Here is a 27,797-nt window from a genome sequence, read left to right as displayed (position 1 = left end):
AGGACACCCAGGTCTCGTTGCACTTCCCCTTCTTCCAATCTATTGCCGTTCAGATAAGTCTGCCTTTCTGTTTTTGACACCAAAGTGGATAACCTCGCATTTATCCACATTATACTGCATCTGCCATGCTTCTGCCCAATCACCCAACCTGTCCAAATCATCCTGGAGTTTCTCGGTATCCTCCTCGCAGCACACAACGCCCACCCAGCTTTGTGTCGTCTGCAAACTTGGAGATGTTGGCCCAGAAATTCGTGTCGGGGGCTTCCCGCGGGTGCAAGCCCCCGACCTACACTCACCTAGCGCGCCGGCAGTTGAGGCCTGGGCCTGCGTGGATTTCCTGTCTGTGGCCCGGTCCAGCTCCCGGCGCGCTGTGCTTGCGTGATCCAGCGGCGTACTTAGTGCGATGCGTCGGCTGGGATCACGTGAGCACTGGGCAACCAATCGGAGGAGGGGAAAGTCCATTCATGAGTTTGACAGAAAGACCTGTCAAACTCATGAAAACTCCGGGCACCCAAAACAGTACATAACCTTAAAATAAAAATTTTTTTAAATCACGCTATTTAAATCAACTATAAATAACATTAAATAACCATTTTAAACAATAATTTAAATTTTTGAAAAAAATAATTTTATAAAAAATCAGAGCTAAAAATACACTTACCTTACTGTAAAGTATTTAAAAATAATAAACCTGTGGAAAAAATGTTCTAACTTTAATTAATTGACCACTTACCTGTTAAACTGTAGTCCTTACGTCTGCTTTTTTAATGTGTAAAAAGTGGAGGCCTTCATGCACGGGCAAACCCGTCAAAAAAAATTCACCGCGCACGCGCTGCCTCATACGTCGCACGCGTTTCACCTCTTAACCCCTGCTTTCAGGGGACCGGAAGTGCCGTTTTCCCGCGCATGCAAGAAACCGGCATTTCCATCAGGTCCATGCGTGAGTGCCCCGTGCGTACTCACGCGTTGGGACCCGAATTACTGGGCCATTACATCTAGTTCCCTTGTCTAGATCATTAATGTATATTGTGAATAGCTGGGGCCCAAAGACCGATCCCTGCGGTACCCCACTACTCACTGCCTGCCACTCGGAAAAAGACCCGTTAATTCCTACTCTCTGCTTTCTGTCCGCCAACCAGTTCTCTATCCAAGTCAATACCTTGCCCCCAATCCCATGTGCCTTAACTTTACACGCTAATCTCTTATGCGGGACCTTATCGAAAGCCTTTTGAAAGTCCAAATACACCACATCTACTGGTTCTCCCTTATCTATTTTCCCATTTACATCCTCAAAAAATTCCAGTAGATTAGTCAAGCACGATTTACCTTTTGTAAATCCATGTTGACTTTGTCCGATCCTGTCACTGTTTTCCACGTGCTCAGCTATTACATCCTTTATAATGGACTCTAGCATTTTCCCCACTACTGATGTCAAGCTTACCGGTCTGTAATTCCCCGCTTTCTCTCTACCACCCTTTTTGAATAGTGGGGTAACATTAGCTACCCTCCAATCCATGGGTACAGTTCCAGATTCCAGCGAATTTTGGAAGATGATCAGCTATGCATCTACTATTTCTAGGGCCACATCAGTGGTGGGTAAAGTTTTAGATACTATAATCAAGGAAAAAATTAACAGGCACGATAGCAAAATACTGTGGATGCTGGAAATCCAAAATAACAGAAAATGCTGGAAAAACTCAGCAGGCCAGGCAACATCCGTGGAGAGAGAAAGAGTCAACGTTTCAGGTCGAAACCCTTTGTCAGGACTGAAAAAACACAGGAAATGAAACAGATTAAAAGGCCAGTTTGGGGGTTGGGAAATGGGGATGAAAGAACAAAAGAGGTGAAGAGACATTAAGAGGTATTCAAAACCAGACGAGATGGTGATAGGACTAGTGGAGACAAAAGACAGCTCTGGATGAGGTGTGAAATGCGCTGGCAGAATGAGAGACAGCTGCCATGTGGGAGAGAGAAAAAGGGGGAAGGGCACAAAACAAAGGTGTGGATAAAAAATATATATAAAAATGTAATAGGGGCCGAGGTTATGATCTGAAATTGTTGAACTCGATATCGAGTCCGGAAGGCTGTAAAGTGCCTAATCAGAAGATGAGGTGCTGTTCCTCGAGCTTCCGCTGGGTTTCCGTAGAACAATGCAAGAGCCCGAGTACGGTGAGGTCGGAGTGGGAATGGGGCGCTGAATTAAAATGACAGGCGACCGGAAGCTCGGGGTCACCCTTACAGACTGAACGGAGGTGTTCCACAAAGCGGTCACCCAATCTGCGTTTGGTCTCCCCAATGTAGAGGAGACCACATCGTGAGCAGCGTTTCATTTCCTGTGTTTTTTCAGTCCTGACGAAGGGTTTCGACCTGAAACGTTGACTATTTCTCTCTCCACAGATGTTGCCTGGCCTGCTGAGTTTTTCCAGCATTTTCTGTTATATTAAAAATCAACAGGCACTTGGAGAGCTTTAAACTAATTAAGGAGAACCATCACGGATTTGTAAAAGGCAGACCGTGTCTGACTAATCTAATTAAATTTTTTGATGAAGTAACAGAGAGGATGATGAAGGGAATGCAATGGATGTTGTCTACAAGGATTTTCAGAAGATGTTTGACAAAGTACCACATAGAAGGCTGGTTAACAAAATTGAGGCTCATGGAATAGGTGGATCAGTGGCAGCTTGGATAAGGAATTGGCTTAAGGACAGAAAACAGCGAGTTGTGGTAAATGGCTGTTTTTCAGACTGGAGGATGGTAGACAGTAGTGTTCCCCAAGGGTCAGTGCTGGGGCCACTGCTATATATATATATATATATATATATATAAAAAATCTATCTAAATAATTAAATGATCTGGATATTGGAATACAGAGTAGAATTTCTAAAGTTGCGAATGACACCAAACTTGGGGCGTGTGACAAACAGTGAGGACGATATCAATCGACTGCAGCAGGACATAGAAAGGCTAGCAGAATGGACAGACAAGTGGCAGATGGAATTTAATACAAAAAAGTGTGAGGTGATGCATTTTGGCAGAAGGAACAAGGAGAGACAATATACACTTAATGGCACAGTTTTAAAGAGTGTGCAGTGACAGAGGGACCTGGGAGTTAATGTGCATAGGTCCCTGAAGGTGGCAGGACATATTGAGAGAGTGGTTAGCAAAGCATATGGGATCTTGGGCTTCATAAATAGAGGTACAGTATTGAGTACAAAAGCAGAGAAGTTATGCTGAACCTTTATAAAGCGCTGGTTAGGCCACAACTGGAGTATTGCATCCAGTTCTGGTCACCACACTTTACGAAGGATATGAAGGCCCTTGAGAGGGTGCAGAGATTTACCAGAATGGTTCTGGGGATGGGGGGGGGGGGGATCTTAGCTACAAGGACAGGTTGGAGAAGCTGAATTTGTTTTCATTGGAGCAAAGGAGGTTGAGGGGTGTTTTGATAGAGGTGTACGAGATTATGACGGGTTTGGATAGGCTAGACAGGGAAAGGCTGTTCACTAATTGATGGTACAAGGATTAGGGGACATAGATTTAAGGTTTTGGGCAAGAGATACAGGGGGGAGGGAAGGAAAAACTTTACGCAGCGAGTGGTGAGGACCTGGAACTCGTTGCCGACGGAAGTGGTGGAAGCGGAGACACTCAATGTTTTCAAGGGGAGACTGGATAGGTACTTGAGAGAAATAAACTTGCAGGGCTACGGGGATAGAGCGGGAGAATGGGACTGACTGGATTGCTCTACAGAGAGCTGGCACGGACTCGATGGGCCAAATGGCCTCCTTCTGTGCTGTGACTCTGACTCTAAGGGAATTCACCCAGTGTTCTGGCCCACATTTATCCCTCAATCATCACAGATTACATAGAAGATAGGAGGAGTAGGCCATTCGGCCCCTCGAGCCTGTTCTGTCATTTAATGAGATCATGGCTGATCATCCAAATTCAGTACCCTGCCTCTGCTTTCTCCCCATATCCCTTTAGCCTTAAGAAATATATCGAACTCCTTTAATATATTTAAATAAGTTGGCCTCAACTGCCTTCTGTGGTAGAGAATTCCATAGGTTCACCACTCTCTGGGTGAAGAAATTCCTCATCTGTCCTAAGTGGCTTACCCCTTATCCTTAGACGGTGACCCCTGGTTCGGGACTCCCCGACCATCAGGAACATCCTTCCTGCATCTAGTCTGTCCAGTCCTGTTAGAATTTTATAAGTTTCAATGAGATCCCCTCATTCTTCTAAACTCCAGTGAATACAAGCCAAATCGACCCAATCTTTCTTCATACCTGCCATCCCAGGTATCAGTCTGGTGAATCTTTGCTGCACTCCCTCCATGGCAAGAACATCCTCAGATAAGGTAACCAAAACTGCACACAATACTCACCAAGGCCCTGTACAACTGCAGCAAGACAGCCTTGTTCCTGTACTCGAACCCTCTCGCAATGGAGGCCAACATACCATTTGCCTTCTAAACCGCCTGCTGCACCTGCATGCTTACCTTCAGCAACTGGTGCACAAGGACACCCAGGTCTCGTTGCACTTCCTTCTCCCAATCTATTGCTGTTCAGATTGTCTTCCTGTTTTTGCCACCAAAGTGGATAACCTCGCATTTATCCACATTATACTGCATCTGCCCAATCACCCAACCTGTCCAAATCATCCTGGAGTTTCTCGGCATCATCCTCACAGCACACACGCCCACCCAGCTTTGTGTCGTCTGCAAACTTGGAGATATTACATCTAGTTCCCTTGTCTAGATCATTAATATATCGTGAATAGCTGGGGTCCTAGCACCGATTACCTGCTCATTGTCATTGCTGTTTGTGGGACCTTTGTGTGCAAAATGGTTGCCACATTTTCTACATTATAGCAATGACTACACCAAATACTTCATTGGCCACAAAGCACTTTGGGGCATACAAAAAGGTCATGAAAGATGCTGTATAAATGCAAGTTCTTAAGATCAATTGTATTTTTGTTTAAAATTTTGTCTACTATTCAGTTGTGTTTTGATAGTTGTGTCATATGCACAGTTTAAAAGTGCATCCTCTCTCTTTTTAAGCATTCCATTGCATGTCCCTTTCCCCTGGCACTGCCTATATAGTTAGATTATATAGCCAAGTCTGCTAAAATGAACTGTATTTTGCTGCAGCCACTGCCTGTCTACCCAGGTTGATGTCAATTAATTGGGGAAGACCATAAACCTTGTGCAACAAATCTAGGGACGGTTGAAGACAAGTCAACAGTATTGACCAAATATTTCCTTAAAAGTAACAGTATTAACAGAACTTGACAGCAGCCAGGCTTCAGTCAAGGACATTACTAGTTTCAGTAACTGCTTTTTAAAAAACCCTTGAACCCACAACTTTGCTCATTTGGTACCAACAACTTGCCTTTATAGAACAGCTTCAACACAGCAGAAACATCCCATGGCGCTTCGAGCAGCATCAGGCAAGGTTCAATTAGCACAGGTCACCAAAAGCTTGGGCAAAGTGGTGGGTTTTAAGGAGCGACTTTAAAAAGGAGCAGAGGGGTTTAGGGAGGGAATTAGAGTTTAGGGCCCAGGTAGCTGAAGGAACGGCCACCAATGGTGGAGAGTTTAAAACTGAGGATGCACAAGTGGCCAGAATTGGAGGAACAGATTGTGGGTGGGTTGTAGGGCTGCAGGAGATGAGAGATAGGGAGGGGTGAGGCCATGAGACATGCTGCTCCATTAAAATTAAAATTCCAAAACACACGTGCTGAAAAAACCACAGTAAAATTTAGAAGCCAGAGGATCTTTCATTCCCTTGAAGATCTGGGCACCATCCCTTGCCTGGACCAAGAGAGAAGGCACCATTCCCAAGACTTCCAATATTGCTCAAAAATCAGCAGCTTGCTGCTCAAGAGCTGCCTGGGCCATAATTTCACAGATTCCTGCATAAAGGTATGCCAACTAAAGAGTCTGATCTGAACTGGGTGGGGGGTGCAGTGTCACCCTTACTGAAAATGTGGTGTGGGGAGGAGGGCAGAAATGTGTGAAGCCCCACTCGAGACAGGAGCAGATAATCCAGGCCGACAATCCCAATGCAGTACTGCACGGTCAGAGGTGCCGACAGATATATAGACCCCATCTAGCCTTCAGGTGGACATAAAAGATCCCATGACAATTTCAACAAGAATAATGGGATTGGGGGGGGGGGGGGGGGGGGTGGCGAAGGTGATCTCCTGGTATCCCAGCCAATATTTCTCCCTCAACCACCAACTAAAAGATTATCTGGTCAGTTCTCATTGCGGTTTGTGGGCTCTTGCTGTGCATTCCCTACATTACAAGAGTGACATTAAGTACTTACTCGACTGTAAAGTGCTTTGGGACATCAGTCAGTGCAAGTTGTGTGAAGGAGGCAAGGACAATAAAACTACTAAAAAAACCAACTGCAATTGTATTATCAAATATTTTATTCACATCTGCAGTATAAAATGTATACAAAACACAAATTGCTTCAAGTGTTAACATTACGGACTGGAGAATATTTTATTTGCAACACGTTCACTGCACACCAATGTGCCCACTCCCTAATTCTAGAACACACCCTGGTCAGTACCACAACCTTGCAGTGAACCTGGGCTGCAAGATCCAACAGGAGTGTGTAGTGCATGTCCTTGATCTCACGATTCCTCCCCATCTGCGAGCGGAGACTCCAATCATTTGCAGAACAGAAACCTTTTAAATTGTTTAATCAGTAGTGATAAAAGCCAACACCACAATGCATCATTTGCAAAATTATCTCCCCCCCACCTCCCAATAATCTTGGGTGGTGCTGAGCCAAGCAGCTAGAGGGAAGGAAAGGGGGGGGGAACAAACTGTTCAGCCTATGTTTTTGACTGATCCATGCACCTCTGGCTAAACAATGGATAAGTAAAGGGCTAAAAGTTCCTTAGCGCAGGTATCTTTAGGTGACGGAAAATATTGCACGATTTCCAGTTTATTTTAGCCAAAATTAGTTTAATTAAACCTCTATTACCAAATGTTTAATGCAAGTCACCATGGTAATAACTATCTCCTAGAAAAAATCCAACTCAGTAGCACTGAGCAAAGACTGTGGAACAAAGTTTAAGAAAATAGTTGCCTGAAATTTTTTTTATTTAGTTTTTTTTTAAAAAGCCAAGTTTGTTGTAAACAATTTTAATTTCTAGGTCAGAAATATTGTTCTGGAATTCAATGAGGTATTTAAATGTGCATTGCACTGTGCAAGTCTTTCATTTCTCTAAATATGTTAAAACACACAACTCTAGCTCAAGTGTTTGGAGATCACTGGTTCTTGGAACAGTGGTAAATGTTAGGAGAACTTCCTCATTTCCCCAGGATATTCTCAGTACCTTTTTAAAAAAAGTAAAACCAACAATGTGCAAATGGCCACAGAATAGAGAATCATCTAGTACGCGTCCCATGCATTCCTACACCACCGTCACTAGACTAGCTCCCGCATTACCAAACAAGAACTTGTTGAAATTCAAATGCTCAGTACAGGATTAGTGCAGGTTCCATGCCCACAAACCAGCCAATCACAGTTCATCAGACCAATATCAGGTTACAAGATAGGACTCAGTCCTTTAAGGCACATTGTAACTATTCAAAATAAACACTGGTTTAAGTCAGCCTACCATTTGGATGCCCAAAATAAATGTGAATTGGCAAGTCAATACAAAATCCTGGTATTTGGGCTATAACGGAAAGGGAAAACCACACCTTCGCTGGATGTTGTCCGCAGTCTACAGGAGCAGTGGGGTTTGTTCACCTGCTGGCTGCGGTTTTGTGAACAACTGTTTGACACCAGTCAGCGCACTCTTCAGCCGATCCTTGAGTGGTGGAATGTGGTGACTGGGGTCCAAGATGTTGGTTTGACGGCGTTCCCGGTCTCTCTTCCAGGTTTGGTATGGATTCGATGGGAAGATGGGCTGGTTCTTCTCACGGTGAAACTGGAACACCATTCCGCTTACCAGCAAGACCACCCACACAGTTATCAAGACATAGTCTGGTGAATTAGAAAAAAACATTTACTATACAAAAATCAACCAGAACAGGAGAAAAGTAAAAGTTGTGTGGCAGCTGTAGAATCTTACAGCACAGGAGGCGGCCATTTGGCCCATCGTGCCAGCTCTTTGAAAGAGCTCTCCAATTAGTCCCACTCCCTCTGCTCGGTCTCCATAGCCCTGCAAATTTCTTGACTTCAAGTATTTATCCAATTCCCTTTCGAAAGTTATTATTGAATCTGCTTCCACCGCCCTTTCAGGCAGCGCATTCCAGACTAATTCTGCACTTGAGCCATCTATGCAATTACAGAAATTATCCAATTCCATTGCAGCAGATCTCTGCTGGAGAGATGATCTTCTAAACATCTGCCCTTTCAAGTTTAATTATTCACTTCCTTTTTAAACAATGATCCCCGGTTTCTCTTTCAATCAAGACCCCCCAATTGCTTCTATACACCCCCCCCCCCCACACAGCCCCAACACCCTTCCAGAGGTAGGACACCCCAAAACTGGACTGTAACCCAAAGTTTAGCAATTCCCCTACTTTTGTATCGGTTTCTCAGTTTATAGAAATCTAAGATCCTATTATCTTCCCAGCCCCTCAAAAAAAATTCAAGTATCTTTAACACCCAACTCTGCCCCTTCAGCACCAGTAATGTACATTTCCTCTAGTTAGTCTGACATCAACCTACCCAGTCTCTCCACCTGCATCCTTCGGAAGTCATTACATTCCCAGCTAGTTAAAAATTACTTGCAAGCTGTTGGTGCTCAAATAACCAGAATCTGAGCCATGGAAATCACCTGACATTCCCCAGTCTGAAAAACAACCACTTTCTACTGATGCCACACCAATACCAGGAGCCTCAACTGTACATCAGCAATCCTCCCAAGAAGCACCTTTGGAAAATTCACCCACACGTCAAGACACTCCAATTCTCCAGACATGGCTCATGTTTTATAAATCCAAGCTGGCCCCTTTTACAAAAAGGTGCACCTTTTGAAGAAAGAATTTTATCTTATCAAGGCTTCTGGTAGGTTATCCATTACCAATGTTATGACGACTGGTCTATGATTACACAGTTTAACTTTCTCCTTTCTTGAAATGGTGGTGTTACATTGGGAGCCTCCAAGTCCTCTGGTACAACTTCCCTACTGAAAGATGTTTGCAAGGTTACAGTCAGAGCATCCATTTCCTCAGTATTCTAGGTTGCATGCAGAGATCAGGTCCTTCTCCCACCAGAGTCCCACCAAATCTGGTTGCTTCCCCACCTGTTGATTTCAACTGAAAATGGAGGCAAAGTACTAATTTCTGCTATAAGATTTCCCCTTGTAGAAATGGAAGCTATGTAAGAAAACGGAAATAAAATGGAAGAGTCACCATGTGTAAGGGATAAATAATGCAGAGGTTCAGGGATGTTCTAAAACAGAGGGCTCATAGGTAACCTCGTCAGACACAAGTGAGGTCACTACAGACGCCAGTTAGCAAACAATGGGTCAATTAGAGAAAATGGATGACGTGAGACAAACTAATCAAGGAGATGAGACAGGATGTGGAATAGGGTAAACTAATCAGGATGCAAGGGACACTAACAAATGTGTAACCAGAGATGGGACAGATTATAGGATAGCATCAACCAGGAGGGAAAAACCCCAGAGAGCACGACAACCTGGCCGCAAGAGACCGAGGAGCAACACTCGACAGCAGGGACCTGGGGACAGAAACCCTACGTAGAGGTTTGGGCAGAGATTGATCACCTCAGACCAAATCAGGGTAATATCTGGAGTCTCATTTTGGAATTGTACTTTAAACTGCAAACGGTGTTTAAGCATTTATTAAAGATAAATCTTTGTACGTGAAATCTGTTGCCGGTGTTTGTTCAGACCAAACTTACATTTGAACCCTAAAAGGAAAATTGCGAACCTATTTGTTCGATCTTTCGAACATCGTGAAATCTGAGCAACAGTCCACATCTTTAAATTGGCCCAACTATTTACTAGTTTATAAAATCCTTACTATTGCCATTCATGTTCCCTGCCAATGTCTTGACACCATCATCCCCACCAATCTCTCGCTTCCCCTCCCCTTTCATTAGCCTAATTCAGCATGTGCGATCAAATTTCATTTCTCAATGCATCCAAAGAACTCCTGGGAATGTGTAGTTTGTACCCAAAGCACCTCCTCGGCTACAGGATCTTTACATCCACCCAAGACAGTTTAGTGTCTCATCTGAAAGGCGGCACCTCCAACAGTGCAGCACTCACTCAGTACAGCACTGGAGTGTCAGCCTAGATTTTTGTGCTCAAGTCTCTGGAGTGGGTTGGTGAACCCACAACCTTCTGACTCAGGAGGAGATTTCTACCCACTGAGCCAAGACTGACACCTGCTATATAGTCTATTGCTGGCCCAAGATACTCCAGTGCCCAACCACCTACTTGGTGGCCAAGTCTTTGTCCATCTTCGCCCTACACTCAAGCTCACTTCCCCAACCCCTTTACTCAGCTATCCCACCTTTAAAAGCCTCAAAGCCTATTGGTTAAACCAAACCTTAGTCCCCTGTCCTAACTCTCCCACACAGGCTCAGCAGCCAGTTACCCAGCCGCTCAAGCGCCAATTTTTTTTTGCCTTGGATTTTAAAATGAATGTTGCCGAATATAAAATGCGGCTACTTATTCACTGCGGCACTTGAGAAGTTACAGAATTCAGAACAGACTGAAAAGCCAAACCATGAGAGTACAGGGATGGTAGAAGGTGAACTTAATGGACCTTTGTCCACCCCACATCTAGCAATTCCCATGTTCCACCAGAACGTGACCATCTGTTAGATCATACAATTAACAAAAACCTTTGAACAGCAGGCTTCAATAGGAAAGTAGACCCTCCAGTGCTGAAGGTTTCCGATGGACTCACCATTCATCTGGAAGGGTACATTTGTGTAGGAGATGCTAAAGTTGTCATTCAGCGCTCGTTTGAGAATGTTTAGTGTGATGTAGGCGAGGCTGGTGTAGACAAAGTTATGGATGGCGAGGATCACCGTGTAAGAGCCAACAAATCCACAGGTCGTTATATTCAACTAAAAAACAGAAAAAACAATTTAATACCTAAAGCGGGCAAAGCATCTACAAACCTTCTCAATTCCCATCAATGTAACGCAGCAATGCGCACTGGTGCGATTACTTTTCAGAAAATATTTTGGGATCCAGTACTTGAGTAATTGGAGACATGATGTGTGGGGAGTGTAGCGAGCTTGGGAGGAACGGGTGACTTTGGACCTCTGGTTCCTAAAGCTCTCCCCCACTGGGAGTTTTCCTCCTCGTGTCTGGGTCTGTTGTAGACTCCTTGATAGAGATTGATCGCTGTGATTAGTCAACAACTCATCATCATTGGATCGTGTGACTCCCAGGCTAGGTGAACTAGTTGGACCCTGGGTATTTTTCAATCTAGCAATTCCTATGTCCAAGATTGTGAACAGACAGCAGCATACCGTTAGCTAAATGGAGTTGTGTAATTTGCATCATGCCAGAAGGCAATAGGCAATGTCTGCACATTTAACATTTCCAGTCTACCTTCCTGTTGGAGATTTCAGTTTATTACTTCACTATTGACATTCACAAGTGCTAAATGTACCAGAGTTTTCTGATAAACACCACCCCCCACCTAGAAATGCTACCCAACTCAAAAATGGGACATTCCTGGTCCAAGAGTTAGCCGATTTTAACAGTGAAATCTCGGGCAGTGTTTCTGCTCTGGATTAACATCTAGTTCACCCATTCTGGGAGTGCACAGCACCTGGTATGTGATGTCTGCAAGAAAAAAAAAACCCAACAGCTTGCCAAGACTCTCAGCATTTCAGAATGGCTACTTCATTGAGGTACCAGACCCACAGAACATTGGTCAGCAGCAGAGAGAACACAGAACACCAATTGAGAGTTACTCGGTCTGTAATCACAAGAGATTGGAGACTTTCTGAACCACTTTCTCTTCCCCACCCCTGCTTCAGAAACCAGCTTCAGCTGGTTGTTTGGCCTGCTCAATGAAAGTTTCCTCATTCCAGGTTTGCTGGCCAGAATTGGTCAATTTTCCCCCTTTTGTAAAAAGCCTAGACAACGCTTGGCATCACTTGTTGACAGAACTCACAGCTCTCGGACAGTTGAAGAACACCAGAGGTACAAGTAAAGCCACACTTGTAAATGACACCCAGAAGACAACATCATCATGGAAGACGGCAAGGTTTCCTGAAATATACATTAAAAATATTCAGCATCAGCCCCCCAAACACAAGTTCATGGATCACATTTAAGAAAATGAAAATTGCTGTGGAGGCTCCAACATTAAATTAAACTCTAAGAAATCCACAGTGGGAATCAAGAGGAGCAGTTTTTTTTTTTTTTTTTTTTTTTTTTTTTTTTTTTTTTTTTAAATTTGTTCCTGGGATGTGCGCGCTGATGGCAAGGGTGGCATTTATTGCCCATCCCTAGTTGCCCTCGAGAAGGTGGTGGTGAGCTGCCGCCTTCTTGAACCGCTGCAGTCCGTGTGGTGAAGGTGCTCCCAGTGCTGTTAGGGAGGGAGTTCCAGGATTTTGACCCAGCGATGAAGGAACGCCGATATACTTCCAAGTCAGGGTGGTGTGTGACTTGGAGGGGAACTTGGAGGTGGTGGTGTTACCATGCGCCTGCTGCCCTTGTCCTTCTAGGTGGAAGAGGTCGCGGGTTTGGGAGGTGCTGCCGAAGCAGCCTTGGAGAGTTGCTGCAGTGCATCTTGTAGATGGTACACACTGCAGCCACGGTGCGCCGGTGGTGGAGGGAGTGAATGTTTAAGGTGGTGGATGGGGTGCCAATCAAGTGGGCTGCTTTGTCCTGGATGGTGTCAAGCTTCTTGTGTTGTTGGAGCTGCACTCATCCAGGCAAGTGGAGTGGAGTGTATTCCATCACACTCCTGACTTGTGCCTTGGAGATGGTGGAAAGGCTTTGGGGAGTCAGGAGGAGAGACACTAGTTGCAGTATACTCAGCCTCTGACCTGCCCTTGTAGCCACAGTATGTGTGGCTGGTCCAGTTAAGTTCCTGGTCAATGGTGACCCCCAGGACATTGTTTGGGGATCTGGCGATGGTAATGCCGTTGAATGTCAAGGGGCGGTGGTTCGATTCAACCAGGTAATGGAAGGAGCTCAATGTGTCTTTATAAGATCTTGAAAAAAACTTATTTTTATAGCACCTTTCATGACCTCTGGATGTCCCAAAGTGCTTTGCAGCCAATGAAGTACTTTTGAAGTGTAGTCACTGTTGTAATGTGGGAAACGTGGCAGCCAATTTGTGCACAGCAAGCTCCCACAAACAGCAATGTGATAATGACCAGATAATCTGTTTTAGTGATGTTGATTGAGGGATAAATATTGGCCCCAGGACACCAGGGAGAACTCCCTGCTCCTCTTCAAAATAGTGCCATGGGATCTTTTACATCCACCGGAGAGAGCAGACGGGGCCTCTGCTTAAAGTCGCATCCGAAAGACGGCCCCTCTGACAGTGCGGCACTCCCTCAGTACTGCACTGGAGCGTCAGACTGGATTTTTGTGCTCCAGTCTCCGGAGTGGGAACATGAGCCCACGACCTTCTGACTCAGGAGTGCTACCCACTGAGCCACAGCTAAAATCATAAATCTCAAATTGAATGTTAAATCAGGCTTTTGTAGACTGCTCACTATATTGTTCAATTACTCACCCAATGGTGTGAAGAAGATTAAAGATGACAGCAAAAATCCCAGCACCAGTCCAACGACCAACATACAGAAGGCTACGGAGCCCAGTCGCCACCAGATCATCACCAGCAAGCCCCCACCAACACACCCAATGATGGCCACCAGACTCAAAACCACTGGAGAAGGGGGGTGGGGGAAAACAAAAAAAAGGCACAGAATTTACAATCCAAATAAGAACATAAGAATTAGGAGCAGGAGTCGGCCAGACAGCCCCTCGAGCCTGCTCTGCCATTCAATAAGATCATGGCTGATCAACCTCAATTCCACTTTCCTGCCTGATTTCCATATCCTCGATTCCCCTAGAGTCCAAAAATCTATCGATCTCATCCTCCAATATACTCAAAGACAGAGCATCCACAGCCCTCTGGGGCAGAGAATTCCAAAGATTTACAACCCACAGTGAAGACATTCCTCCTCATCTCAGTCCTAAATGGCCAACCCCTTATCCTGAGACTGTGACCCCTGGTTCTAGACGCTCCAGCCAGGGGAAACCACCTCTCCGCATCTACCAGTACAAGCAGCAAAGCATCAGGCTCAAATGACCATCTTGCCAGGGTGGGGGGGGGGGGGGGGGGGGAAAAGAGAAGTGTGGTGGTGAGGCGCAGGGAGAACGAGGTTGGGCTTCAGTTTTTACTTCAGGAACCAGTGTCCGAATCCATTCCAGACAAGGGTTTCCCCTGCTGCCTGAGGATAATTTCAAATTCTAGCACTCTCTTCAGTCAAGGCCATAATGAAACAGGCAAGCTCAAATTTATTTATGTTAATCAGGTCAAGGCATCTATTTTTAATACCAAAGTCAGCCCAAGTACAATGAATCACTAGTGTCCCATTGAATGCCCCGCCCCCACAAAAAGAGTATTTGATGATCACACCCACTGCCCCAATCTACATCCCTCACTGAATCTTCAGTGGTCTGCACTGTTTCTCAATGGACATTAGGACCAGATGTAGAACTATAATAACACTAGTACATTAAACTGAACACAAAAATCTGGAATTCTCACCCAAAAGGATGTGGGTGCTGGGCAAAAATTGGAGCTTTCAAGATGGAGATCAATAGATTGTATTGGGTAAGGGTGTCAAGAGATTATGGAGCTAAAGCAGGTAAGTGGGGTTGAGGTACAGATCAGCCATGATCTAACTGAATGGCAGAACACCAAAATGGCCTCCCCCTGTTCCTTTACAAATTTCTAGCATTTTGTTTATGTCTCAGTCAGCTGATGTGGAACTAGGGGGAGGGAATAAGATTTCTTTTTCTAATAAATACAAATTCCTTCAATTTTTAAAATAATTCTTCAGACACAGATCCACATAGGCAACAAGACAGTTTGGATATTCCCGATTGTCTAGATTCTAATGGTGTTCTGGCCAGACAGCAAGTGTAGCCAGATCCCGTTTGAAAATCAAGAGCTGCCCACACAAGCTGACCAAGATCAGCTTCAACAGAACCACACTCACCCCAGGCCGACTCGGGCTTACAGCACCGAGCTCTACTCCCTGTTGTGTGTATGAGGTTAGACAGAACACGAGGTTTCATTTTAACTTGCACCCACATTAAATTACTGCAGCACCAGTCAAAAGCTCTGTCGCCAATAATTTAAGTGCACTTCAGATTTAAGGCCATTAAATGGCTTGAAGTTGGTGTCTCCTGTAGAATCTTAAAGGCCATTCGGCCCATCGTGCCTGCTTTTTGAACGAGCTCTCCAATTAGTCCCACTCCCCCCTGCTCTTTCCCCACAGCCCTGCAAATGTTTCCCCTTCAAGTATTTATCCAATTCCCTTTTGAAAGTTACTATTGAATCCGCTTCCACCGCCCTTTCAGGCAGCGCGTTCCAGATCACAACAACTCGCTGCATAAAAAAATGTTTCCTCATCTCTGATTCTTTTGCCATCCACCTTAACAGTCCTTTGGTTACTGACCCTTCAGCCACTGGAAACAGTTTCTCTTTATTTACTCTGTCTAAACCCTTCATGATTTTGAACACCTCCATCAAATCTCCTCTTAACCTTCTCTGCTCCAAGGAGAGCAACCGCAGCTTCTCCAGTCTCCACATAACAAGTCCCTCATCCCTGGAACCATTCTAGTAAATCTCCTCTACACCCTCTCTCCAAGGCCTTGACATCCTTCCTCAAGTGTGGTGTCCAGAACTGGACAATACTTCAGCTGGGGCCAAACCACCAATTTATAAAAAGGTTTAATATCTTCCTTACTTCTGCACTTAAAAAAAAAAAAAATTCTGACTTTAAGACAGCCTTCTCAAGTTGTCTTGCCACCTTCAAAGATTTGTGCCAATTTACCCCCAGGTCTGTTCCTGCACCCCCTTTAAAATAGTACCATTTAGTTCATATTGCCTCATTCTTCCTACCAAAGTGTACCTTCAGCTAAACTGTATTCTGTTTTTTGTATAAAATCACTGTTGCACATGAAACAGAATTCCACTCATCATTCACCAATCCACTTACCGTCGTAATCCAGCATAATCATTCGTACCATAAGAATGTAGAACAGAAATCCCAGGAAAATGAATCCTATGAAGAACAATTCTGTAATATACAAGTATTTACTCAAGATTACCACCACTCCAGTAAGTCTAGGCTGGTGTTCACCCTCCACACAAGCCTCCCCCCCCCCATATAGGAACACAGGCACAGGGGTCGTGACCCAGTGTCAGCTATTAGAGTTTCCCAGATTCCCACTACCGTGTGTGAAGTGCTTCTTGAAAATCACCCCCCGAACAACCCAGCTCTAATTTTAAGGTTACACCCCCTTCAATATCCTTCTATTCAAAGATTCACCCAGGTACGTAGAGAGAAACAGCCCATGCACTAATTCAATAGCAAAGCACTGGAGACTTAAGAAAACTTCATTCCCTGGATGTGGACGTCACTGACAATTTACTGCCCATCTCTAGATGCCCCGAGAATATGGCGTTGGGCCACCTTATTCTGGAACAGAATAGTTCGATACAAGCAAGTGGCTCGCTAGGCCACGTAGGAACAAGAGGAGGCCATTCAGCCTCTCCAGCCTACTTGGCCATTTCATCAGAGCATGGCTGATCTGTATCTTAACTCCATCTACCCACCTTGGTTGTGTGTCCCTCTACCCTTACCTAACAAAACTCAAGCTCAGGTTTGAAATTGTCAACTGACCTAACTGCAACAGCTTTTTAGGGGGGGGGGGGGGGGGGAAGAATTTTCCAGATTGCCACCTCAATTAGATCACCCCTTAATCTTCTAAACTCAAGGGAATACTAGCCTATTCTGTGCAACCTGTCCTCAATTTAGCCCCGGGATCATTCTGGTGAATCTGCGCTGCTCCCCCTCCAAGGCCAATATATCCTTCCGGAGGTGCGGGGCCCAGGACTGAACACAATTGCCAAGAGTAAAATAAGCTAGTAGTGAAGCGCAATGTCCACTCAGTTTAGCCCCCGCGAGAATGTTTGTATCGCGGCTCCGGCCAACAATACTTTAAAAAAAGTTGGCTGATGGCCTGAAGTAACAGTAGTGCAAGTGTAAACCCTCGCAGCAGAACTCTGCCCCTGCAAGGTGGCGTCCACTTCACTTCAGACTGAGAACTCACCTGTTTTCAGGTATCTATGTCCAAAGAAGCAAATAAATAATCCAACGAGCCCAACAGAAACAAAAAATATTCTTGTTGAAAGTCTTCCTAAAAAGAACAAAAAAATCTCATTGAGAATGGATTGCCAAATTCCCCACACGTTGAACCTAACAGAGTGAAAGCCAAGTATTACACATAGCAACACCCCCATTACTAACCACTCATTGTAACCAACAATGTCATAGCCTCAAGAGGAATGAGGAAGCGGCAAGAGAGAGCAGGGCAAAGTAAAAGTGCTAGTCTTAATATCATTTGTGGTCTCCCGACCTCCGCTATAGTCATGAAGGAACATTTGGAAATATTGCACTATTTACAGCATAGAGCGTCAGCCAGTAGCTCAGTTGTTAGCACCCTTGTCTGAGAGTCAGAAGGTTGTGGGTTCAAGTCCCACTCCAGGGACTTGAGCACAAAGATCTAGGTTGACACCAGTGCAGTACCGAGGGAGTGCGGCACTGTCAGAAGTGCTGTCTTTCAGATGAGATGTTAAACCAAGGCCCCATCTGTTCAGGTGGATGTAAAAGATCCCACGGCCACTATTTCGAAGAGCAGGGGAGTTTTCTCCCCCCCCCAGTGTCCTGGCCAATATCTATCCCTCAATCAACATCACTAAAAATAGATTATCTGGTCATTATCACATTGCTATTTGCAGGAGCTTGCTGTGCGCAAATTGGCTGCTGTGTTTCCTACATTACAGCAGTTACTACACTTCAAAAGATACTTAATTGGCTGTAAAGCACTTTGGGATGTCAGTGGTCGTGAAAGGCGCTATAGAAATGCAAGTCTCTTTTTTGGCAAGTCTAGCACGTTTAGAAAAACTTTGGGAAATCAGCCAACGGTTTCTAGATTTGAACAAAGGCCACAAAAAAAAAAAAACTGATGCAGAAATCATGAAGACCCTTAGACGCCCAACACCATACCTTGTGAACTGCCTGCACGAAGAGGAATTAAACTTCATAATATATACACAAATCAATAAAACAGTCAGTCAATCATTTCCAGGGATGGTCATTTCTCAATGGCTACTTTTTTGGGAACTAGAAATGCAAATTTAGTCAGCATCTGATTGATGACCGAGTGTCTCACAGCAATTCAGGTCCAAGTTACTGCAGGTGAACGCAGCAGCCATTTTGCACATAATCCCCCACAAACAGTGATGAGATCAACGACCAGGTTATTGGTTTTGGGAGCTTTGGTTGAGGGATGAATGCTGCCAAAGACACCAAGAAGTCAGCGCTCTCCAAATAGTGCCACGGCAAACATCCAGTTGACCAATCAGGACAGGACCACAATTCAGCACCCCAGTCAGCCTAGTGCAATGCTCAAACTCAGGACCTTCAGACTCCAGAGGAGGCCATACGGCCCTTTGAGCCTGCTCCGCCATTCAATAAGCCAATCTTCAACCTCAAATCTACTTTCCTGACCGACCCCCATATCCCTCAATTACCTTAGTTCAAAAATCGATCTCTGCCTTGAATATACTCAATGACTGAGCATCCACAGCCCTCTCGAGGTAGAGAATTCTAAAGGTTCACAACCCTCTGAAGAAATGTCTCCTCATCTCAGTCTTAAAATGGCCGATCCCTTATTCTGAGACTATGACCCTCCAGCCAGGGAAAACATCTACCCAGTCAAACCGTCTCAGAAGTGAACTCATTCTACTGAACTCGAGGCCACAAGCCCATTCTACACATTAGCAGGAACCAGTCTAATGAACCTTCATTGCACCCTGTCTTAAGGCAAGTATATCCTTCCTTGGGTACAAAGACCTAAACTGTGCATAGTACTCCAGGTGTGGTCTCACCAAGGCCCTGCACAAAAATTACTGGAGAAACACCAAGCAGAACATTTATCTTACCACTTACTCCACTAGCGGCCATTCTGCCAACTAATTCCACCGATTTGTTTTCCAAGCCGAGAAGTTGTCTTGCTCAATGTGACAAACCATCACATTTATACCATTTTAAAAGGAATGCTACATGTAGCATGGAACAGTAGCAAACTAGACATCACACAGCCAGACATTTTAATCCATTAGCAAATGCCAAGCTCTTTGGAGTTATTCAAGTATCGCAGACCAACTTTATATGCTAACCGATGAGATTGCAAAGATCACTTTGGTTCAAATCCTGGAGTGTCGGATTTAATGATCATACTGAAACATGCAGATTACAATCTTTAAAAAGCTCACATTTAACTTGGCTAGATTGAGAATAGATTGTCACCAAGTAATTTGCTAGGGTGTTGAGTGAGGATCTCAAGGGACACAGAGCAAAGGCAGGTAAATGGGGTTGAGGTGCAGGTCAGTTATGAACCGAGGGCAGAACAGGCTCGCGGGGCTGAATGGCCTCCTCCTGTTCGAGGCAAACAGGTCACATTGTCAGCAACTATACAGCATCGATACTGGCAAAACCTCAGAAGCAAAGGGCCAGAGACTCAGGATAAGACATCTTTCTCCACACAAGATTTTAGGAACATGGAACTTAGAACATGGGCCTCCTAGAAATGATATTTGCATGGATTTTATTTTCAAAATGGTGCACTTAAATCACCCACATTTTTTAAAAAGGCAAAACTAATTTCCATCACCATCATCATCAAGGGTGCTCAGTGAGTAATTTGCACCTCATTAAAGGTGCAATCATCTTGAATACTTCATCCCCTCAAAGTGGAAGATGCCAGCCCAATAATAGTCTGGCATTTGGGGGGATTTGAAGTGCCCATTAACTGCCTACATGGAAGCTAGGAGACAATGCAGCTGCTGAGAACCCCAAACTACTGAGCTAGTCTGTAAGGAGACGAGTATCCGCAAGAGAGAAGGGAAAGTTGGGTGTGTGGGAGCTTGCTGTGTGCAAATTGGCTGTCGTGTTTCCTACAACAGGGACCAAACTTAAAAAAAAAGTTGGCAGTAAACTACTGGAATGTCCAGAGGTCCCGCAAGGTGTTTTTCTTCCACGAATCTGGCAGGAATGGAAAGTTGGGGGGGGGGGGGGGGGGGGAAGAAAGGGGGAAAAAGTGCAAGGATCTAGATGTATTTCTACATCCCAACTAGACATAGGCAGTTACAGCCAGACACCGACATTAAAAATCAAAAGCCTTCCAACCATGGGCGAGGTGAACAGTTCGATACTTACTCCGCGTGTAGCAGTTGTCCAGCTGGGCGGTGAAGCTACAGCCGTATGTATGAACGGGGGTATAAGCGGCTGACGTGTTCAGCTCGGGATCCTCAACAATAATGTTATAAATCACCCCTTGGCCGGGGTATTGAGAATAGCGCTACGCTGGCCTTATCCTGCGCACCCAGACTGAACATCTGAAACAGAAAATGCAGAATGTAGAAAGTAGTCATGGCCCAGTCGCCAACCACAAGTAAACCTCACTTCCTATTTGGAAGTACACTTACGTAAGAACTTCAATAGTTGGGCAAAGCAGACTACTAGCTCAATTTTTTTTTTTTTTATATAAATACTAACCTTAAACAAATAAGAAACCTTAATCTATTAAGTTGCTGGAGTTTTTTTTTTTTAATAATTTGTTTTATGGGATGCGGGCATTGCTGGCAAGGCCAGCATTTATTGCCCATCCCTAATTGCCCTCGAGAAGGTGGTGGTGAGCCACCTTGAACCGCTGCAGTCCATGTGGTGAAGGTACTCCGTGTCGTTAGGTAGGGAGTTCCAGGATTTTGGCCCAGCATACTTCTAAGTCAGGATGGTGTGTGACTTGGAGGGGAACTTGGAGGTGGTGGTGTTCCCATGTGCCTGCTGCCCTTGTCCTTCTAGGTGGAAGAGGTCGTGGGTTTGGGAGGTGCTGCAGAAGCAGCCTTGGCGAGTTGCTGCAGTGCATCTTGTAGATGGTACACACTGCAGCCCCAGTACACCGGTGGGGGGAGGGAGTGAATGTTTAAGGTGGTGGATGGGGTGCCAATCAAGCGGGCTGCTTTGTCCTGGATGGTGTCGAGCTTCCAGAGTGTTGTTGGAGCTGCACTCATCCAGGCAAGTGGAGAGTATTCCATCACACTCCTGACCTGTGCCTTGGAGATGGTGGAAAGGCTTTGGGAAGTCAGGAAGGGAGACACTCGCTGCAGAATACTCAGCCTCTGACCTGCTCTTGTTACCACAGAATTTGTGGTAACAAGAGTTGCTCTTAATTAGCTGAAAGTTCACAGCTTGCCTGGGAGCACTCGAGGTGGTGGGTCCACAATTCCAGGACTAATCGATTAGTTATATTCTCAGGAATAGAGTATCTGCAGATGAAAACTTACAGCAAGTTTTAGAATCCCAGAGGGTTTGACTCGAGGTCCTGGGAAGGAATTAGTTAAGGTAGATATACGAGGGATCTTCATTTCACAATCATCAGAGATGAAGTGGATGCAAAATGGCAGATGCGAGTCAGGAGGCATTGGGAAGGAATTTGGACAAGTTTCCTTTTATTCTGTGCAGGAGCGACAAGCCCGAGAAAATTTCCCAATATGACGCAAACATGGAAGAGAGTCTTGAGACTGCTACATCCTCTGAACAACCAACAAAATTACATCTCCAATGACCCTCCACAAGCCTCACTCCCAGCCTCCGGTTTTGCTCTTGCTGGATTCAGGCAGGCACTGCTGAGCGGACACAGGTTGCCCACCCCAACACGGTGACTCCATTCCTGCAACTTGGAGAGGGGCCCAATCTACCCTACCAGCACCAGCTTGATCAGAATTGCAGGCCAAGTTTCAAGTGGAGAAGGAGGCACAGCTCAGTTTTGCTTTTAAAGCACGTACTCCAAAATACATTATAGATATTCACTTTGTATCAAAATGTTTGGAAAATTCCCTCCAGAGAATTAGAAACTTTAGAGCCACCCTTGGACAAATCAGAGGATGGCCGTCCCAATATTAGAAGTGATCGTCATCAAAAATGTTGAGTCATTCCTACTGTACATCCTAATGAGGTTTCCACCCGAGGAAACCAGAACTAGGGGCCATAAACAAGACAGTCACTAATAAATCCAATCAGGAATTCAGGAGAAACTTCTTTACTCAGTGTGGGAGAGAAGGTCATCAAAATTCTTGGATCAGTCACTGCGCACAAAATCTTCAGCCACAAGTGACAAAAATCCCCTCAAAAAAAAGAGACAACTACTACTTCATACCTTGACTCCATTTGCTTCCACTGCCTCTACATCAGCCATCTTCTGAAGAGAAGCAAAGAGGGTCTCTTCAGTCAGGTCAGCCTCTGGTAGAAAATACTGATAGATGATGTATCTAAGTCGCCACCTGGGCTCTTTGCCATCACCAAAGTCACACGAGGGTGGAACCGCTCCCCTGCAACAAAGGCAGCCGCTGAATTCATCATCTCTACTCCAAGCTAAACACATCCAGCCAACAACCGCATCCATTTCATTGTCTCATTAAAAGGAACTTGGGTCACTGATTTGGAGCATACCGACCTTCAGGCTAAGTGAGGCTCCATTCCAGTCACCACAACATTCACACCATGGACCCATCATCAATAGGGTCCTTAGTGCAATGCTACATGTGAAACTTACTGCATAGTTACACATTTGTATCAGCCAGGTTTTGTTTGATAAGTCTACTGTATTCATTTAAGAATACAAGAATTAGGAGCAGGAGTAGGCCAAACGGCCCCTTGAGCCTGTTCTGTCATTGAAGATGATTACAGCCGATTGACCTCAATGCCACTTTCCTGCCCAATCCCCATATTCCCTTCAAATTAAGCCAAGAAAGTTTTGGGAAGACCAGGATTAGACCAATGTCTTTGTTACTCTTCCATTCATTTTTAAAGATACATTTGGAAGTTCCTGATCATTGGGAAACCAGTTTGAGAGATCAGTGGCAATCAACTAGACATCACTGAAGTGACTTTTGCAGTCAGTGTTTTTTATTGAAGTTGCTCCACGGTGACAGATCCATGCTAATCAAGTCAACGCCAGCCTATCTTGGAGTTAAATCCCCACCAATATAGGCAGCGGAAGATGATCAGCGCCGCCGGTGGGGCAAAAAGGGATCAGTGCATGTTCAGACAGTGATTAGTGCAAAACACAGCAAATAAAACTATTTAAATACATTATCCATCTTCTGCTGGATCAGGAGATTAAAGTTTAAATTTATTTTTAAATTGCAAAAGTTCCACTTTGCCATCAGGACCAAATTCCTTTAATATTTAGTGCCATGTGCTCCTTTTCCAGATAAAATGTTGATAATTTGTACCTCGAGGACATTGGGCAATTGTAGGCTTGGACAGAATAAAGGGAAAATTACATTCCCAAGGGATGAATCATTTCAGAACATCCAATCTTGCTCCCACCCACATTTAAACCAGTGGAAAACCTGCTTCCACTCAGTGGACCCGAATTATCTGAAAGCATTAAAGTTTTTTAGGAATAATTAGTCGTTTCCTGTTGTTCAGATCAGTTTAAATTATTCACTCCTGACCATCCTTTATTCTACAGTGGAGTTAACGTTTGGTTTTACATTCCCACAGCGATAGCTTTCATGGCTACATTAGTTTTAAGCATTGCTGCCAAGAAGTTTAACGGGCTATAGGGGAAAGAGCAGAGGGATTAATTGGAGAGCTCCAGCACAGGCCAAATGTCCTCCTGTTCTGCAGGATTCTAAGTTACAGTGTAAGTCGTTAGTAGACTAATACTGGCATTTAGAAGAATGAGGGGTGATCTCATTGAAGTATAGAAGATTGAGGGGGATTGACATGGTAGATGCAGAGAGGCTGTTTCTCCTGGCTGGAGAGTCTAGAACCAGGGGCCAGAGTCTCAGGATAAGGGGTCGGCCATTTAAGACTGAGATGAGAAGTTTCTTCGCTCCGAGGGTGGTGAATCTTTGGAATTCTCTACCCCAGAGGGCTGTGGAGGCTCAGTCATCGATCGATAGATTTTTGGACTCTGGGGGAAAATCAATGGATGTGGAGATCAGGCAGGAAAGGAGTTAAGATTGAAGATCAGACACGATCTTACTGAATGGTGGAGCAGGCTCGAGGGGCTGTATGGCCAACTCCTGCTCCTATTTATGTTCTTGTGATGTCTGTGTTGCTTTGTCTATGTTTACAGGCTTTGTTGACCTACCCATGTCTTTTTTTTTTTTAAATTGGGAAGTCTGAATTCTATATTTTGACAGTAAATATCCTGAGTTCCATGCTTTCCAATCTCTGCTTGCAGTGGCCAAGGTTATTAGCCCAGTATTTAATAAACAGTGACCGCAGATTGAGTAGTGTCCAGTTCTGGTCACCCAGATGCAAGGGATTCATTCGAGAGCCAGAGGCAGGGAAGAGCCACAGGACTGGTTTAGTGTCAGGGGGTCGGAGGAAAGGCTGGGGAAATGCAGGCTATTCAGCCTGGAAGAGAGTGGTCAGAACAGTGATCATAGAGGCTTAGAAAATAGTTAATGGTATGAAAAGGGTACGTCTGGAATATTGGTAGTGTAGGACAGGGTACACTGGTTCAAATGTGTAAAAGGTAACATTTGGATTGATATTGGAATGGGACGTGACGTTCTACAGTGACTAATACATGGAACAACTTGCATTTATATAGAGTCCCTTTAACACAGTAAAATGCTTCACAAGAGCATAATTGATTAAGCTAAAGGGGACACTAGGACAGAATAATTGGTTTTAAAGAGTGTCTTAAAAAGGAGGGGGAGGTGTTTAGGGAGGGAATTCCAGAGCTTAGGGCTGACGCAGCTGAAGGCACAGCCACTGATGGTGGGACTGATGGGAATGGGTGATGCGCAAGAGGCCAGAATTGGAGGAGCGCAGAGGTCACAGGGATAGGGAGGGGCGAGGCCATGGAGGGATTGGAATGCAAAGATGAGAATTTTGAAATCGAGGCATCGCTGGCCCAGGAGTCAGTGTAGGTCAGCGAGCAGAGATGGGGTAATGGAACTTGGAGTTAGAACACTGGCAGCAGTGTACATGAGCGCCAGTTTATGGCACGTGGAAGATGGGAATCTGGCCAGGAGAGCAAAGAGTCAAATCTGGAGGCAACAAAAGCACAGATCAGCAGCAGATGGGTCGAGGCAGGGCAGAGATGGACAATTTTAATGAGCTGGAAGCTGCAGGTTTTGATAAAGTAGGCAAAAATCTGCCTCTCTGTATTCCTGGTTGGATAAACTAAGAGGTGTTGATGACCTTTCACATCTAAGTCTCATTGAAAAGTAGGGAAGTTATGCTAAACCTGTATCAAACCTTGGTTAGACCACACTGGAGTACTGCGTGCAGTTCTGGTTGCCATATTATAAGGATAGAGGCACTGGAGAGATTTGTAAGGATGATACCAGAAATGCAAGGGTATACATATCAGAAAAGGATGAACAGGCTGGGTCTCTTCTCTTGAAAAAAGGCTGAGGGGTGACCCAATAGAGGTCTTTTAAAATTATGAAAGGTTTTGATAGAGTGGATAGAGAGAGAATGTTTCCACTTGTGGGGAAGAGCAAAACTAGAGGCCATCAATATAAGATAGTCACCAAGAAATCCAATAGGGAATTCAGGAGAATCTTCTTTACCCAGAGAGTGGTGAGAATGTGGAACTCACTACCACAGGGAGTGGTTGAGGTGAATAATAGATACATTTAAGGGGAGGCTGGACAGGCCTATGAGGGAGAAGGGAATAGAGGGTTATGCTGATAGATTTAGATAAGGAAAGACAGGAGGAGGCTCAAGTGGAGCATAAACGCCAGCACGGACTGGTTGGGCCGAATGGCCTGTTTGTGCCATATATCCTGTGTAAATTCACTTCAATCGTGAGCCCTGAGCCTGTAGATCCCAACATTGGATTAGTCCCTCCTTCATAACTGAAAAAGATATGAAAGAAAAAAGTTGCATGTTCATTTCCACTCAGACTATCGAGACGTGTTTTGCTCTCCAAACAAGGGCGAGCCAATACATGCCAGCCCGGCCAGACACGCCCACATCCCGTGAATGAAGAAGTGGAAACACAAGATCATCGTACTTCCACTAGCAGCCTCAAGGGGTCAGAGAGGAGCTGGATTTTAAAACCAACAAAAGTGGTGCTGTTTCAATCAGATTCTGCACGAGAGTGCGAGACACCTTTTGGATCCAGAAAGGGCAAAGGTGTCAGCCGTGGCTCAGTGGGTAGCACCCACACCTCAGTCAGAAGGTCACGGGTTCAAGTCCCACTCCAGCGAGGAGTACAAAACCCATTGCAGTACTGAGGGAGTGCGGCAGTCAGCGGTGCAGTCTTTTGGTTGAGACGTTAAGCCAAGGCCCAGTCTGCTATCCTGGGTGGACAGAAAAGATCCCGTGGCACCATTTTGAAGAGAAGCAGGGGCGTTCTCCCCGGTGTCCAGACCCTCAAAACATCACTAAATTCTCTCGTCATTATCTCATGCGGTTTGTGGGACCTTACTGTGTGCAAACTGGCTGCTGCCACTGGCAGTGAAGTGCTTTGGAACATCTGGCGGTCAAAAGGTGCGATACAAATCTCTTTCAAAACCACATTGATCCTAAATTCAGGAAGCTAAAGATTAAGTAAAATGGAATTGAGCATAGTTATTTACTGTACCTTGCATAGCCAACATTAGCAGGTGCAAAACTTATTGTGGCTTCATACAGGTTGTACTGCAAGTATATATTGGCATCAACAATCAGGTCAGACTCCAAGTTGCAGGCACCCGGTACAGGATCTGCCAAATGAGGTTGTAAGAAAGTTAGTGCAGTAGTAACTCCTGACATTTCTGGAATACACACTGATGTAAGAAAAAGGAGGCTTACCATCAAGTAACTTTAAAGTAAGCTTTAAGTAACTTATAAACACACTATATACAAGAGAGGTCTTTACCATGCCTCTGGTAGAAGCCTCTTACAATACTGAACAAACCAGTATTTATACCAGTCCAACAGGAAGTGACACATGACAGGAAGTGAGGTATGTACACAGTTCATAGTTCATAGTTCACAGTTCACAGGAAGTGATGACATAACTTCCCGGAAGTTATTATTTTTATCACATTCTTCCCTCCTGCAGGTTTAGGAGGCTGTGGTCTACCTTTTGGTCCGCAGCCGCCGAACAAGGAAGAGTCGCACCCGTTTGGATTCCCGTCGTAGAGGGTCGCTGGTCCGCTTACATGCGGTTGGCCATTGGCCAGAGTCCGTGTGGCCTGGATTGCCCTGTGAAGGGTCGGGGAGATCATGGCTTCGAGTACGAGCCCCAATAGGTTCAAAGTCAGACTGCCTCTGTTCAGAGGGAGGTGCGGAGCTGGTCTGTGGCAGACCAGTACTTTCATGCGTGGTACTGGGAGGGTCGCAACCTTGAGCACGGGGTTCTACCGGCACCAAGCTAGTTGGTGTCCGATCAGGATCCTGGAGAGGGGTACCCGATAGGTCCCAAGAGTTTCCTGGTGAAATGCCATCACCCGATGTCCCACTAGGTCCTGGTGGGCAGGGAGC

At 45.1% G+C, this 27,797-nt stretch overlaps 1 protein-coding gene across 1 annotated transcript in view; it reads right to left on the bottom strand.

Moving 5' to 3' along the window:
• Nucleotides 1–6,417: 6,417 nt before the first annotated feature.
• Nucleotides 6,418–27,797, bottom strand: part of tm7sf3 (transmembrane 7 superfamily member 3) — a 65,089-nt gene continuing 43,709 nt past the window's right edge. Inside the window, 10 exon segments of the mRNA XM_086009641.1 lie at nt 6,418–8,012; nt 10,919–11,081; nt 12,146–12,243; nt 13,724–13,876; nt 16,224–16,304; nt 17,341–17,427; nt 20,511–20,649; nt 20,651–20,689; nt 22,510–22,681; nt 26,914–27,034. Coding sequence (XP_085865767.1) covers nt 7,750–8,012; nt 10,919–11,081; nt 12,146–12,243; nt 13,724–13,876; nt 16,224–16,304; nt 17,341–17,427; nt 20,511–20,649; nt 20,651–20,689; nt 22,510–22,681; nt 26,914–27,034 — 1,316 coding nt within the window. The 3' untranslated portion in view covers nt 6,418–7,749.

The sequence above is a fragment of the Somniosus microcephalus genome, chromosome 16 (genome assembly GCF_052327205.1).
Source record: "Somniosus microcephalus isolate GS21.2 chromosome 16, FLI_Smic_1.0, whole genome shotgun sequence".
Classification (NCBI taxonomy): Eukaryota; Metazoa; Chordata; class Chondrichthyes; order Squaliformes; family Somniosidae; genus Somniosus; species Somniosus microcephalus.
The sequence above is the reverse complement of the archived record's forward strand: the minus strand, read 5'-3'. Positions and strand labels throughout refer to the sequence as shown.